Source organism: Dendrobates tinctorius, unplaced genomic scaffold, assembly GCF_039654945.1.
Source record: "Dendrobates tinctorius isolate UK_male_01 unplaced genomic scaffold, ASM3965494v1 ptg000086l, whole genome shotgun sequence".
Lineage (NCBI taxonomy): Eukaryota > Metazoa > Chordata > Amphibia > Anura > Dendrobatidae > Dendrobates > Dendrobates tinctorius.
Genome location: NW_027361754.1, coordinates 27,595,454 through 27,610,991, shown reverse-complemented (window position 1 = coordinate 27,610,991; position 15,538 = coordinate 27,595,454). Strand labels below are relative to the sequence as shown.

The 15,538-nt window shown below is 43.4% G+C and overlaps 1 protein-coding gene across 1 annotated transcript; it reads right to left on the bottom strand.

Moving 5' to 3' along the window:
• Positions 1-6,456: 6,456 nt before the first annotated feature.
• LOC141097787 (uncharacterized) lies at positions 6,457-14,905 on the bottom strand. Its single transcript, XM_073585205.1, has 4 exons — positions 14,814-14,905; positions 14,290-14,352; positions 10,191-10,338; positions 6,457-7,111 (listed from the first exon to the last, which is right to left on the bottom strand). Exons 2-4 carry the CDS (start codon positions 14,330-14,332, stop codon positions 6,574-6,576), a joined length of 729 nt encoding a protein of 242 aa, XP_073441306.1. The 5' UTR covers positions 14,333-14,352; positions 14,814-14,905; the 3' UTR covers positions 6,457-6,573.
• Between the last annotated feature and the right edge of the window lie 633 nt (positions 14,906-15,538).

Here is a 15,538-nt window from a genome sequence, read left to right as displayed (position 1 = left end):
CCCTGTACACCAGCATCCGGCATGAGGACGGCATTCGCGCCACTGAATTTTTCCTCAATATGTCAAGCTTATCCCTAAACATCAGGGAACTGTGTTATGAACGGGAAGCCGAGGAGGAAATAAAAAACAACACAAGCTAAGTCTCAGAAAACCAAAGAGGTTGGTAACTATGCAGACTGCAGACCCCTGATCCTAACACGCAACTAGCAGCAGTCCTGGAGCGTTCCTACGGTGGTCCTAGGAGCCTCGTCACAACCGGAGAAACTAAATAAGCCAAAGCAGGAAAAGGGGAAAACTAACTGCCCCAGAGCAGACCCCAAAGGAGAGATAGCCCCCCACATGTATTGACGGTGAAAAAAGATGAAAACACAAACAAAGGCAGGAAAATAGGCTGAGCAAACGATGGGGTCAGAATAATTAGAAAGGACAGGAAAGGAAAGACACTGTCTGCAGTCTGCCAAAAAACCCTACAAAATGTCCAACACAACTGATAGCAAAATTAACCCTGAAGTCACTAGACTTCTCCCACTATATCAGCACTCTGAAATATTCTGAGACAGAGCAAAAAGAGGCCAATCTAATAAGGGACAAAAAAGGGCAATTTGGCAAATAAGAGTGGAAATTCAGCACAGCCCAGTCGGGCTGGCTGACCACACAAAAAACTGAAAAGACCAACAAGAGCAAGTGTGAACATTAGCAAAAAACAAACTTATCTTTAGAAGACTGGGACAGAGCTGAGTCCTAAACCTGAGAAACAGACTGAATCACTAGCAACAGGATAGGGCGTCGGCTGTCTTATATCCAGTCTGATACTCCAGAGATCCAATCACTATCTTCCTCACCAGGTGGCAGATCACTACCACTCAAACCAACCTCACCACCTCCCGTCACCACCAGAGGGAGACCGGAAAGGGAACTCTCAACTGGTGGAGCAGAAAATGAGCTCATAACAGAATTGATTGTTGAACTTCTTAGGTTCACATTGTCCCATAACTTTTTTATTTTTAAGGGGTCTTTCTTCCTACAGCTCCAGGGAACAGCTATAGGGGCTTCCTTTGCCCCTGCATACGCTAAACTGTTCCTGGGGCTGTGGGAGAGACCTCTCCCTGCCGAACCAGTCGTTGCCGACGTGCCGCGTCCTTTCCTGGAAGCGGTACATCGATGACATTTTACTGATCTGGCAGGGGTCTGTGGAGGGACTGGAACAGTTTATGTGAACTCTCAATGTGAATGAGCTAAATATTTTCATCACGTACTGTATAAGTACCATCCACGAACAATTGAATTTTTGGATGTAACACTATATAAGGACGATAAGGGTGAAATACAAACAAGTATCTTCAGGAAGCCTACATCAACCAATATGCTCCTTCATGCCTCCTCTTCCCATCCTGGCCATATAATCCAGGCGGTCCCTACTGGACAATTTTTAAGGTTAAGGAGATTATGTTCTACTGATGATGAGTTTTTTAAACAAGTTGATGAGCTAAGGACTAGATTAATAGAACGAGGTTACAGTAATCGCATGATTAAAAAAGCCATGAATAGAGCAAAATATGCTTCTCGGAATAAGTTATTATATGGACAAAAATGTGGTGAGAAACAACAAAAAATCACAAGGTTTGTGACCAATTTCCATTCGCAATTTGCTCAAATGAGGAGGATCATGGACAAATCATGGCATATACTAAAGGCAAATCCAGTTATTGCCAAATTTATCCCTGAGAGAGCTGCTATTGCAGCTAGGAGAGCAAGAAACCTTAGGGACCAGTTGGTGCGTAGTCACTATACTGGTGCCCCAGTAAAAACTTTTCTTGATCAAGGAGCGATGCCAAGTGGGTGCTCCCCTTGTGGCTGTTGCATGGCTTGTGCCAACATAGATAATGCAGATTCCTTTTCGAGCCAGGATGGTTCACTTGATTTTGAGATTAGGAAACGTATTACTTGTAATAGCAAAAACGTCATTTATTACGCAGTGTGTCCGTGTCGCAAGATTTATGCTGGCATGACGACCAGGCAATTCAAAATACGGGTCAGGGAGCATGTACTTGGTATCATAGCAGCTGCGACTGCGGAGGATGTAACGCCCCTAAAAACTATCCCTCGACATTTTAGGAATTGCCACGATTGTGATGGCACGCTTCTTAGATTTAGGGGGATTGATATGGTAGACTTGGGACAACATGGGGCTGCATTTCCAAACGGTCGGCTCAATTTGACTCCAGGTGGATATGGACCTTCGGTACGGTCCATCCATCTGGACTCAATGAAAATATTAGCTTCACTCCATTTTGGTAATTTCCATCACGGTTTTCCATTCTGTGTTGGGGGACGTGTGTGTCACTCAATTATCTCAATTTTAATTTTATTTTTACTGTTGTTCTTAGATTATTATTATCATCCTGCTTTCGGTGACCTGGTGGTGGTGATGCCATGGATGTCATACTGATTCTGATGAAGTAATGCGGTATGATCAAGAAATTCCAGTATACATCCTTCAGGATATGAGATTTATGGATGTATATCTGATATTAAAATATGTGTATGTATATATTTTTTGGTGATGATTTTTTGTGATGATTTTTGTAATATCTGTGCTTATTGCCAAGATTAATATACTTTGTCATATGCTATTTGATATGGTAATTTGGTTTTATCTAGAACAGTAATTATCCTATCTTTATAGATGATTAAGTACTTTGATATCATATCTGTCATGTTTTTGTGTGATATTATATGTGTGACTAGGTCCACTCCAGGTCCCGATATGAACGGGTGTTTTAACATATGTGTGCATTGTCTATTCATAGTACGTATGGTAATGTGTGTCTCTGCGCTCCCATCTTGCACGCGCATGCGGCTTGGTTGCCGCCATGCCCGCCGGTTCTCAGCGTCAATCAGTGGACTAGGCCTGTCCCAGCTCCACCCACCTTGTGACGCCGACGCCCGCTGGTGTCGCTAGTAGCCGAGCAAAAGAGAGCGTCACTTCCGGGTGGGGTGCGTCTTTTCCGGCTGAGCGATTATGCACGCTACGACCGGGAGATATATAATGGAGAGACACTGTTGTATGATAAGCCCCTTGAGAAAGGAGTCGAAACGCGTGTCGAGGAGGACGCGCTGGCCTGGGGACCACGGCACCTTATAGCGCTGACGCCATTAGGTAATGACCATGCATAATGCTATGAACATCTTGTTAGTCATTGGTATGAGGGACCTATTGGGCACTGCTAGGCTGTTTAACCATGTGTGAGCATATGGCACAGGGTATAGGCACTATGTTATGTGGACATTAATTTGCATATATAGATTATTTAGATAATTGTGCCTTAACAATGTGCTTTCCTTAAATACAGCTCTGTATGAGATATATCAACTAACTTGGTTACACAAAAGCACCTAGTAATTATTAATATATAGTGCTTCCCTAAGTCATAGCAATTATATGTAATGAATATATTGCAGTGCCCGTTATGCCCATTTCACTTGTGGTGCCTGCTACCCCGGACCTAAGCGTCGTTGAGTATTTTGAGTGATTTACACTTTGCACTGCTCTGTTTGTACCAGTAATTGGTTATATGATTTTAATCTTGTATTAATAAAATTGTTTTATGCATGATTAAGATTGCCCTTTGATCATCTTTCTGATGTGGTCTTCATCAATTATGGGTGTCAGGTCCGAGCATTCCTACATGAACAGATTCCTGGAAAGTGGATTGGTCGTAGGCAAGTTGAATGGCCACCAAGGTCTCCCGATCTGACCCCCTTAGACTTTTATCTTTGGGGTCATCTGAAGGCAATTGTCTATGCTATGAAGATATGAGATGTGCAGCATCTGAAACAACGGATACTGGAAGCCTGTGCTAGCATTTCTTCTGCGGTTTTGCTATCAGTGTGTCAAGAGTGGGAGAAGAGGGTTGCATTGACAATCCAACACAATGGGCAGCAATTTGAACACATTTTATAAGTGGTCATAAACCTGTTAATAACTCATGAAACAATAAGGGTATGTGCACACGGTGCGGATTCTGCTGCGGATCCGCAGCGGTTTTGGCCCTGCAGGTCCACAGAAGATTTAGGTGTGTTGTACAGTACCATTGTTTTCAATGGTAAACTGGAAAACGCTGTGCACATGCTGCGGATTTTTCCGCTCGGATTTGCTGCGGTTTACAATCCGCAGCATGTCAATTCTTTTGTGCAGAACCGCTGCAGTTTCACACCTCATCCATTATGTGTGAAACCGCAGGGCAAAACCGCAGGCAAATTCGCAGATAAACCGCAGGACTTTAGTCCTGCGGATTTATCTGCGGATTTTACTACAAAATCCGCACCACCAAAAAACTCTGTGTGCACTGACCCTAAAGTTACGTTAAAAACAAGCACACCATTGTTTTTCTTATGAAATTCTTAATAAGTTTGATGTGTCACATGACCCTCTTCCCATTGAAAAAAATAAAATTATATCCAAAATGGCCGACTTTATTTAGGTGTATCCATATAAATGGCCCACCCTGTATAATTAAGTAGTCAGACCAATAACGCAAGGTGAGTCTGTATGACCCAACACATGGAAAGGATACCAGTAATAGCAGCAATAATGCTGACATGTATTAATAAGTGGTAGACCTGACCCATTTATGGCCAAAAGAAATAGTAATATGCATGAAAGCAAAGATCTGGAGAGAGATGATCTCAGCTTCCCTCAGAAAAGTGCATGAAAAGAAATAAGAGGTAAGGCAGAAGGTTAGGAGGGGTGTAAAAATGCTCCTGCAGGTGCTAGAATGTAAGATCATAAAGTTAAAGATAATATCATGTAGGGCAAAGTAAGGCAGGTTAATTTAACCGCTGGAACACTTGCCTGGCGCGCACATGTTCTGTGCACCGCCTGCTATACTAACGCATGGGTCATGGCCAGACTTCTTCTGCCCTCACTTACTCCAGCCATCTCTGTGATCCAGAGCACACGTGCTTTGCAGATGGGATCTGGGCTGATACTCCGTCCTCTGCAAAAATGACATGCGGTAAGACGCTGTAGCATTGCGGACCACCAAAGGTTCATACTTTGTTTCTAATTAACTATGTGTGTATTTAAGGCTATCAGAGGAAAATGGACTCACTTCCGCTTATGAAGCCATGCTAGACATGGCGATACACGTGGGGGTCTGTGAAAACAGCAATATGCACTGCACTGAGTGAAGCTCATTTGTGTTCCCATGCAGTAGAATGCATCTTTCATGTCCTCCATATTGTATGATATCTCCCCATTAAATATAATGCTCTTCTGCACAGTATGATGCCCCTACAGTGCCCTGTACACAGTGTGATACACCAAGTGCTCCTCCATACAGTATGATGCCCCTACAGAGCCCTGTACACATTATGATCTCCCAAGTGCTACTCCATACAGTATGATGCCCCTACAGAGCCCTGCTCACAGTATGATGCCCCAAGTGCTCTTCCATACAGTATGATGCCCCTACAGAGCCTCATACACAGTATGATGCCCCAAGTGCTCTTCCATACAGTATGATGACCCTAAAGAGCCCCGTACACAGTATGATGCCCCAAGTGCTACTCCATACAGTATGATGCCTCTACAGAGCCCTGAACACAGTGTGATGCCCCAAGTGCTCCTCCATACAGTATGATACCCCTACAGAGCCCCATACACATTATGATGCCCCAACTGCTACTCCACACAGTATAATGCCCCCTACAGACCCCTGCACACAGTATGATGCCCCTACAGAGCCCCGTACATAGTATAATGCCCCCTACAAAGCCCTGTACGCAGGATGATGGCTCAAGTGCTCCTCCATACAGTATGATGGCCCTACAGAGCCCTGTACACAATATGATGCCTCAAGTGCTACTTCACACTGAACGATGACCTTATAGTTTTCTCCATAGACAGTATCATGCCACTACAAAGCACCGTAAACAGTGAGATTCCATAAGTTGACACCCATCTAACACCGTGTAATGCTGCATCAGTGCCCCCCCCACAGAATATGATGCTCCAAGGTGCCACTTCACACTGTAGTGTGTCCCCTCCACCTAACATCAGATAATGGCTCCACAATGTCCCTCCCTCTTACACAGTATAGTGGGTGCCCCCTCCCCTCCAAAACAACATGGTGCTCCTCCTCCCTGCTCTGCTCAAAAAAGTGCAGTGATTTATAAATAAAAAAAAATGGCACAGAGCCTACAAGCTTAATGGTGGAGAAGCGAGCTGAGTGATACCTGCTCCATCATTGTAATCAACTGTATCTCTGTCATACACACAGATGTCTGTATCTCTGTCACAGATGCACCAGAGATCGGGAGCGCTTCTCAAAATCCTGGCATATCCCACTGGATCCAGAAGACAGAGGCACAGTGAGCACTGGAGAAGACTTTTGCCAGACTCATGAAGTCTGATGATTCTTGCCTGACATGTAAAATTCAGAACACAACGTATTTAGTAAAATGATTTTTATTACAGATTTAACATGAGAATACTTATTACAGCCTCGCTACTATTATCAATTACGACTATGGCGACTCTCTACATGGCTTTGAAAGGTGGCTGTATCTTTAGGAGTTGGTGTTGAAGAGCTCCAGTTGAGATAAAAACTTCTTCCACTCGTCCTTGTCAAACAAGAAGACTTTTTGTATGCGCTCTGCAGTATGATAATGCTCTTCCATGGTACGGATCATAGGGTCCTGATCGGATGGTGCTTCAACTTCGTCTGTGCCCTTTGCATTCGCTACCTCATTGCGGACTTCTTCGATATAGGGCTTCAGACTGGAGTTTAGAGCGTCGATCATCGGTTTGGTTTTTTTCTTTATGACAGGGAGTACAACTTCCCAGAAGGTATTCTGATGTACTTTCAACTGCTCCTCAAACTTCTCAAAAGTAGGCTTGATTTCCTCTACAAGTTGACGTACTTCGCTAACAGCATGGACGGCAAAAGCTCCCAAAAGAGGAGCTACTTTATTATTGTAGACTGGGTACGTCTCATTGAATTCCTTGTACACCTCCTTAACAATTTCTACCATGTGCATAGAACTGCTATAAGCTAAGTTAAAATAACTTTTCTTTATTGTTTCAATTCGTTTGCCCAATACAGCCCTGTGAGAGAAAGGGAGAAAAATACATTATTGTAAAGGTTATTCCCAAAAAGACAAATTATGCCATGTCCATTGGATAGGGGCTAGGGATGACTTACTGATTGCTGTGAGTTCGACTGCTGAAGCCCCCAATGATCCCAAGATTGGTTCTCTAAATCCAGGAAATTGTGCTTTACAGTAGAGATGGTGAACATGCTTCACTTCATCTCCATTCATTGTCAATGGGACCGCGAGGAGTAGACAAGCGCTTTGCTTGGCTATCTCCGACTGTCCCATAGACAATAAATGGAGAGAAGGTTGCACATGCTTCATTTGAGACTGGACTGCAGAGCCCAAATCTCTGGATGGCTGGGTGTGCAAACGCTTAGACTCTCAATATTTTCAAAATTATGAATTTGGTATCTCCAGAAGCCACGTTTGGCCAGTGACCATTGTAGACAATCTATAGCATATGAATAGCTGACCACATAATACATGGATGTGGCTGGTCCAATGAAGATAGACTGGTTCTGGTTCATAAGTTTAGGACCTGGATGGGGGAAAGTCCGAATGCCGTATAAACCGACCCGAGTATAAACCGAGGCACCTAATTTTGCCACGGAAAACTGGGTAAGCTTATTGACTCAAGTATAAGCCGGGTATGCAATGTCCCCTCATCCCTGTCCTGGTATGTGTGGCTCCCCCTGTTGTATTCATGGCTCCTCCGTCCTCCCCCTGTTGTATGCATGGCTCCTCCGTCCTCCCCCTGTTGTATGCATGGCTCCTCCGTCCTCCCCCTGTTGTATGCATGGCTCCCCCGTCCTTCCCTTGTTGTATGCATGGCTCCTCCATCCTCCCCATGTTGTATGCATGGCTCCTCCGTCCTCCCCCTGTTGTATGCATGGCTCGGCTCCCCCCCATCATACTCACTCACTCCTGGCGCGGTCGCTGCAAGTCCTTCCTGCATCTCTCTGTTGTCCCAGCAAGGCAACTTCTTCCTGTGTTCAGTGGTCAAGTGGTACCGCTCATTAAAGTAATGAATATGCGCTCCACGCCTATGGAAGTGGAGACGCGTGCATATTCATTACTTTAATGATTGGTACCACGTGACTGCTGAACACAGAAAGAAGCTGCCTCACTGGGACAACAGAGAGATGCAGGGAGGACTTGCAGCGATCGCGTAGGAGTGGGTGAATATGATGTGTCAGCCGCCGCCTCCTGCTGCTCCCGCTCCCCCTTCCCCTCCGACCCCCTGGGACAGTGACTCATGTTTAATCTGATGGGGTCGTTTTCAGCACAAAAAAAGTGCTGAAAATCTCGGCTTATACACGAGTATATACAGTATGTTCAAATATTGTATAAGGACATCATGGTCAGAAAAATAGATGAAACAAGGCGAAGATGGAAGACCAGCAACTTAATGGCTTGATACTATCAAGATAACGGTGCAGAAGACCCTGATGGACCTATATAGGCTGCACAAGATTGATCTTCCTACAGATCGTTCATGTATCAAGAAATCTAGTATGTGATTGTGGGAAATGGAGATAAAAGGGAAGTAGAGAAAGAGATCTTGTGACGATCGGAGGTTGCATGCAGGTAAGTACCAGGAGACGAGGGCAAAGATGTATGGAGGAGACAGGTTTTGGATCTCTTTATATGTCAAACTTAGGGTTCTGAAAAGGCGTCTCTAGGCACTGGGGAGCCAGTGTAGGGATTGACAGAAGGGAGTACACAGAGCTTGAGGTTGCAGCAGTCGAGGCGGGAGATGATGAGGGCATGCACTAGTCTTTTTGTAGATTCATAGTTGAAGAATCTGCGGATTCAGGAGATAGTTTTTAGTTGGAGTGGGCAGGAATGCGAAAGGCCTTGGATCCCAGATTTCAAGGACAGAACAGAGTCAAGCCATTGATTTGATGGATAGGCCAATTGGGGCAGTTGAATGAGATGGTGGAAAGATGATGAATTCGGTTTTATCCATGTCAAGTTTTGGAAATCTAGCAAAGAAAAAGTCCTCATGAGTTAACCGCTTGCCAATTTTACACGATTGGCATTTTGCAGATAGCATTTTGACTTAACCATGTCCCATCCATATCCATCCCTCTCCTATTTTCCACCCCCATCTCCCTTTGCTGGGTTTACTGTCTCCCCAAAATTTTGGGGTTCTTGAAAACTTGCTCCATTCCTGCAAGTTTCATTGGGACCCGGGCTATTTGCTGACTTTTCCTTAAGTTCAGGAGAACTCTCCTTTTCAGGAGTCTTCCAGGAGATTAGGAAAGGTAGGGTCTATACTGTGATCCCTTAGGCTAAGTGCACACGTTGCAGAAAATTTCTGCTCAAAAACCTGAATCCCTTCCCAGAAACTGCACCTATTTTTCCGCGGCGGTTTTTGCGCGGTTTTGATGCGTTTTTGATGCGTTTTTTTCCGCAGCGGTTTCAAACCGCATGGAAGAAGCCAAAACGGAAAAATCCACAAAATTAATGAGCATGCTGCGTTTTTTACTGCGATGTGGTTTTTTCGCTGTAAAAAACGCATCAATGTGCACAAAAAGTGCAAAATGCATAGAAATGACTGGGAAGCTTATTTTTAGCGGTTTTATAGTGAAAACCGCAGTAAAAACCGCTATAAAAATGCTGTGTGTGAACACAGCCTTAGAGTACAAAGTGCTAGTAAAAATTATACATTTCTTAAAAAATAAGTAGCACAACATGCCACACCATACTTTATTTCCACATGTGTAGGCTAATATATTAATGCTTCCTCTGTTTGGGCTGATGGATCACATAAATGCTGCAAAAAGATGCAAATCAATCCTGAAAATTGGGTAGCACGGTGGCTCAGTGGTTAAGTGTTGGGGCCCTGGTTCAAATCCCACCAAGAACAACATTTGCACAACATTTCCTCCCACACTCCAAAGAGATACTGATAGGGAATCTAGATTGTAAGCCCCAATAGGGACAGTGATGTAAAGTGTTGTGAGAATTAATAGTGCTATAAACAATATAATATATTATTAATTCTATAAATAAATAATAATAATAAATAATAATAACACTATAAATAATATAATAGTAAAAAAATGTTTATATAATCATCTTACATTCTGTCATCCTCTGAGGAATCCCAGGTGGATACCAGTTCCACACCAAACACCAATGCATCATGCAACAGATTTTTCACAGCTTCCCTTAATGTAAGTTTTGGAGGTTTTTCTTCATTCTCTTTGCCAATGGCAGCACCATAAGTTCCTAGAAGAAGTGCAACCAAAGCAGAGCATACATGTAACTTAAGGGTGGACGTATTATTTGTGTAACTTGGGGGCGGACGTACCATATCTGTAATCCGCAGGTGGATGTAACATATGTATAATTGAGGGGAAGACATACCATATGTGAAATTTGAATTCAGACATACCATATGTGTAACTCAGGGGTGGACGTACCATATGTGTAACTCGGATGCAGATGTACCATACTGTATGTGTAACTCAGTGGCAGACGTATCATATGTGTAACTCAGGGACGGATGTACCTATGTGTAACTCAGGGGCAGATGTAACATATCTGTAACTCAGGGGTGGACGTACCATATGTGTAACTCAGGGGCGGACGTATCATATGTGTAACTCAGGGACGGATGTACCTATGTGTAACTCAGGGGCGGATGTAACATATCTGTAACTCAGGGGTGGACGTACCATATGTGTAACTCAGGGGCGGACGTATCATATGTGTAACTCAGGGACGGATGTACCTATGTGTAACTCAGGGGCGGATGTAACATATCTGTAACTCAGGGGTGGACGTACCATATGTGTAACTAGGGGGCAGACGTACCATATGTGTGACTCTGGGGTGGATGTACCATATGTGTAACTCGGGGGTAGATGTACCATATGTGTTACTCGGGCGTGGATATACCATAAGTACAGTGTAAATCGGGACGGATGTATCATATGTATAAATTGAGGTGGGTGTACCATAAGTGTAAATGGGGGGGTGGATGCATCATATGTGTAACTTGGGGGAGGACCTATAATATGTGTTACTCGTGGGTGAATGTATCATATGTGTAACTTGGGGGCAGACTTACCATATGTGTTATTCGGGGGTGGATGTATCATATGTCTAACTTGAGGGTGGACGTAACATATGTGTAGCTCAGAGGCGGACGTACCATATGTGTATCTCCGGGGTGGACGTACTAAATGTGTGTCTAAGGGTTGAATGTATCATATGTGTAACTCAGGGACAGACATATCATACAGTTGTGGCCAAAAGTATTGACACCCCTGCAATTTTGTCAGATAATACTCAGTTTCTTCCTGAAAATGATTGCAAACACAAATTCTTTGGTATTATTATCTTCATTTAATTTGTCTTAAATGAAAAAACACAAAAAGAATTGTCCTAAAGCCACATTGGATATAATTCCACACCAAACATAAAAAAGAGGGTGGACAAAAGTATTGGCACTGCTCGAAAAATCATGTGATGCTTCTCTAATTTGTGTAATTAACAGCACCTCTAACTTACCTGTGGCACCTAACAGGTGTTGGCAATAACTAAAGCACACTTGCAGCCAGCTGACATGGATTAAAGTTGACTCAACCTCTGTCCTGTGTCCTTGTGTGTACCACATTGAGCATGGAGAAAAGAAAGAAGACCAAAGAACTGTCTGAGGACATGAGAAACCAAATTGTGAGGAAGCATGAGCAATCTCACGGCTACAAGTCCATCTCCAAAGACCTGAATGTTCCTGTGTCTACCGTGCGCAGTGTCATCAAGAAGGTTAAAGCCCATGGCACTGTGGCTAACCTCCCTAGATGTGGACGGAAAAGAAAAATTGACAAGATATTTCAACGCAAGATTGTGCAGATGTTGGATAAAGAACCTTGACTAACATCCAAACAAGTTCAAGCTGCCCTGCAGTCCGAGGGTACAACAGTGTCAACCCATACTATCCGTCGGCGTCTGAATGAAAAGGGACTGTATGGTAGGAGACCCAGGAAGACCCCACTTCTTACCCCGAGACATAAAAAAAGCCAGGTTGGAGTTTGCCAAAACTTACCTGAAAAAGCCTAAAACGTTTTGGAAGAATGTTCTCTGGTCAGATGAGGCAAAAGTAGAGCTTTTTGGGCAAAGGCATCAACATAGAGTTTACAGGAGAAAAAAGAGGCATTCAAAGAAAAAAACACGGTCCCTACAGTCAAACATGGTGGAGGTTCCCTGATGTTTTGGGGTTGCTTTGCTGCCTCTGGCACTGGACTGCTTGACCGTGTGCATGGCATATGAAGTCTGAAGACTACCAACAAATTTTGCAGCATAATGTAGGGCCCAGTGTGAGAAAGCTGGGTCTCCCTCAGAGGTCATGGGTCTTCCAGCAGTGACCCAAAACACACTTCAAAAAGCACTAGAAAATGGTTTGAGAGAAAGCACTGGAGACTTCTAAGGTGGCCAGCAATGAGTCCAGACCAGAATCCCATAGAACACCTGTGGAGAGATCTAAAAATGGCAGTTTGGAGAAGGCACCCTTCTAATATCAGGGACCTGGAGCAGTTTGCCAAAGAAGAATGGTCTAAAATTCCAGCAGAGCATTGTAAGAAACTCATTGATGGTTACCGGAAGCGGTTGGTCGCAGTTATTTTGGTTAAAGGTTGTGCAACCAAGTATTAGGCTGAGGGTGCCAATACTTTTGTCTGGCCCATTTTTGAAGTTTTGTGTGAAATGATCAATGTTTTGCTTTTTGCTTCATTCTCTTTTGTGTTTTTTCATTTAAGACAAATTAAATGAAGATAATAATACCAAAGAATTTGTGTTTGCAATCATTTTCAGGAAGAAACTGAGTAATATCTGGCAAAATTGCAGGGGTGTAAATACTTTTGACCACAACTGTATGTGTAACTCAGGGGTGGAGGTACCATATGTGTAACTAAGTGGCAGACATACCATATGTTTAACTCGGGGACGAACGTACCATATGTGTAACTCAGGGACGGATGTACCATATGTGTAACTCAGGGACGGACGTACCATATACTTAACTCGGGGACGGACGTACTTATCTGTAACTCAGGGACGGACGTACCATATGTGTAACTCAAGGGAGGATGTACCATATAATGTATGTAACTCAGGGGTGGACACATCATATGTGTAACTCAGGGGAGGATGTACCATATGTGTAACTGTGGGGCATATGTATTATATGCATAACTCAAGGCAGACATACCATATGTGTAACTTGGGGGTGGGCGTACTATATGAGTAATTTGAGGGTGGGTGTACCATAAGTGTAAATCGGGGGCGGATGTATCATATGTGTAACTTAGGGACAGACCTATCATATGTGTTACTCGTGGGTGGATGTATCATATGTGTAACTTGGGGTGGAGTTAACATATGTGTTACTCAGTGTTAGATGTATCATATGTGTAACTTGAGGGTGGATGTACCATATGTGTATCTCGGAGGTGGACGTACCATATGTGTGTCTCAGAGGTGGAAGCACCATATGTGCATCTTAGGCACGGATGTACTATATGTGTATCTAAGGGTTGGATGTATCATATGTGTAACTCAGGGGCGGACATACCACATCTGTAACTAGGGGCCGGACATATCATATGTGTAACTCAGACGTACCATATACTGTATGTAATTTGAGGGTGGGTGTACTATAAGTATAAATTGGGGGTGGATGAATCATATGTGTAACTTGGGGGCGGACTTACTCTATGTGGTACTCGTGGGTGGATGTATCATATGTGTAACTTGAGGGTGGACATACCATATGTGTATCTCAGAGGCGGACTTACCATATGTATCATATGTGTAACTTGGGGCAGACCTATCATATATGTTACTCGCGGGTGGATGTATCATGTGTAATTTGGGGGCCGACATAACATATGCGTAACTCAGGGGGGACGCATCACATATGTACCTGTGGGGGCGGATGTACTATATATGTAACTGGTACAGTATAAATCGGGGGTGGATGCATTATATGTGTAACTTGGGGGCAGATGTACCATAAATGAACCAGAAGACCCCTATAATGATACTGAGGAATTTGACATATTCCTATTTTTGTATATTTTTGGATATAGCTACCCATAACTATCTTCGGTCCAAGCTATGGGGCCAGAAAGAGGATAATTATATTAAGGCTGCATTTCAAACCACAGTTTGTCATACCTGCGAGAAACAAGAGGAACAATGATGAAACCAGGAGTCTCATGATCAGAATTTATCTTACACCTGTGGAAAAGTCAAAAACATGATGAGCAAAACCTCATACTAAAGCCTATAGATATACTGCAAACACAGGGAGATATATGTATGCTGGAACTGGTCACATCTGTTGTCGGACATTTATGCCTTTGGGAAACTTTTCTGGATCCGTACCCTAAAAGAGAAGTCCTGCGCCTCCTACGTATTTGGGGGAAAGAAAATCTGCTGCTTTGACGGCTGCTCCTAATTAATAGGATAGGTGCACAATACCTGCCTGGTATGGTGGGGACAAAAGGTCGTCAGCGCTTTTCACTCACTGATGAAGTGAGAGGTGCCACCATGCCGGGTAACCCCTTAAAAAAATGTGCAGCATTTAGAGCCACCATATTACAGTTAGTTCCTTTTCCAATCCCATAAGTTGCTTTGGCTCTCTCAAAATATCCTACATTTAAACTTGTCGCTTGCCTACATATGTAATTTTTTTTTACCTGATGTAAATCCCACTGTTCTCCTGAATCCGGTGATGTTTTTCTTTTATTACTACGCCTCTCCGATCCTGAGATATGGCCCCTTTTTCCCTTTCTATTAATCTAGTCCTGTTATCCAAGTGGACCTTGTCCCCAACAATTCTCCAGGCGTGTCTTTTCAGAATTACACCCCCTCGGCTAATAACTCCAGATCAATATGCTGGGAAGAGGAGGTCATATCTCAGGAATGCAGTGGTGCAGGAACAAAATAAAAATGGCGCAGGAATCAGGAGAACAGTGGCACTTACATTAGGTAACACTCGATATATATTTATAGAAAGTGACCGTTAGTTTTTAAGGTGCCCCTTATGTAAAAAGTTGGCTTTTCATATACATAAGAGCCTCCAAACTCTTCTAAGACAGATGATAATGGGGAAGAAAAGGATCATGCATGTTGGATTAGAATGCCTGATCCTTTTGTTCGCTGTCTGCTATCACCTTACTTCCTTTCCTGCACAGAAAGAACACAATCACTCAACAGAAAGAAGAATCCAGAAAAATAAGAGGTTCCAGAGTAACTGACATTGGGTGAATCAAAACACAAGTGAATTTGGGGGTCAGTCAAATGGCCATCAAGTTTCAGCCCCATTGCTCTTCTACACTTCTTAAGATTTTCTTAAGTTGCCTTCACAATTATATTTTATATTTAGTACTACAAGGGTCACATTTTTAACTCTTTAGCAAAA

Bases quoted from the DNA above. Each gene is read 5' to 3' on its own strand.
- LOC141097787 (XM_073585205.1), bottom strand. From the start codon at position 14,332: ATGAGACTCCTGGTTTCATCATTGTTCCTCTTGTTTCTCGCAG. The intron at 10,339-14,289 runs GTATGACAAACT...CACTTCTTCTAG, and splicing joins GTTCCTCTTGTTTCTCGCAG to GAACTTATGGTGCTGCCATT. The intron at 7,112-10,190 runs GTAAGATGATTA...TTTCTCTCACAG, and splicing joins TCCTCAGAGGATGACAGAAT to GGCTGTATTGGGCAAACGAA.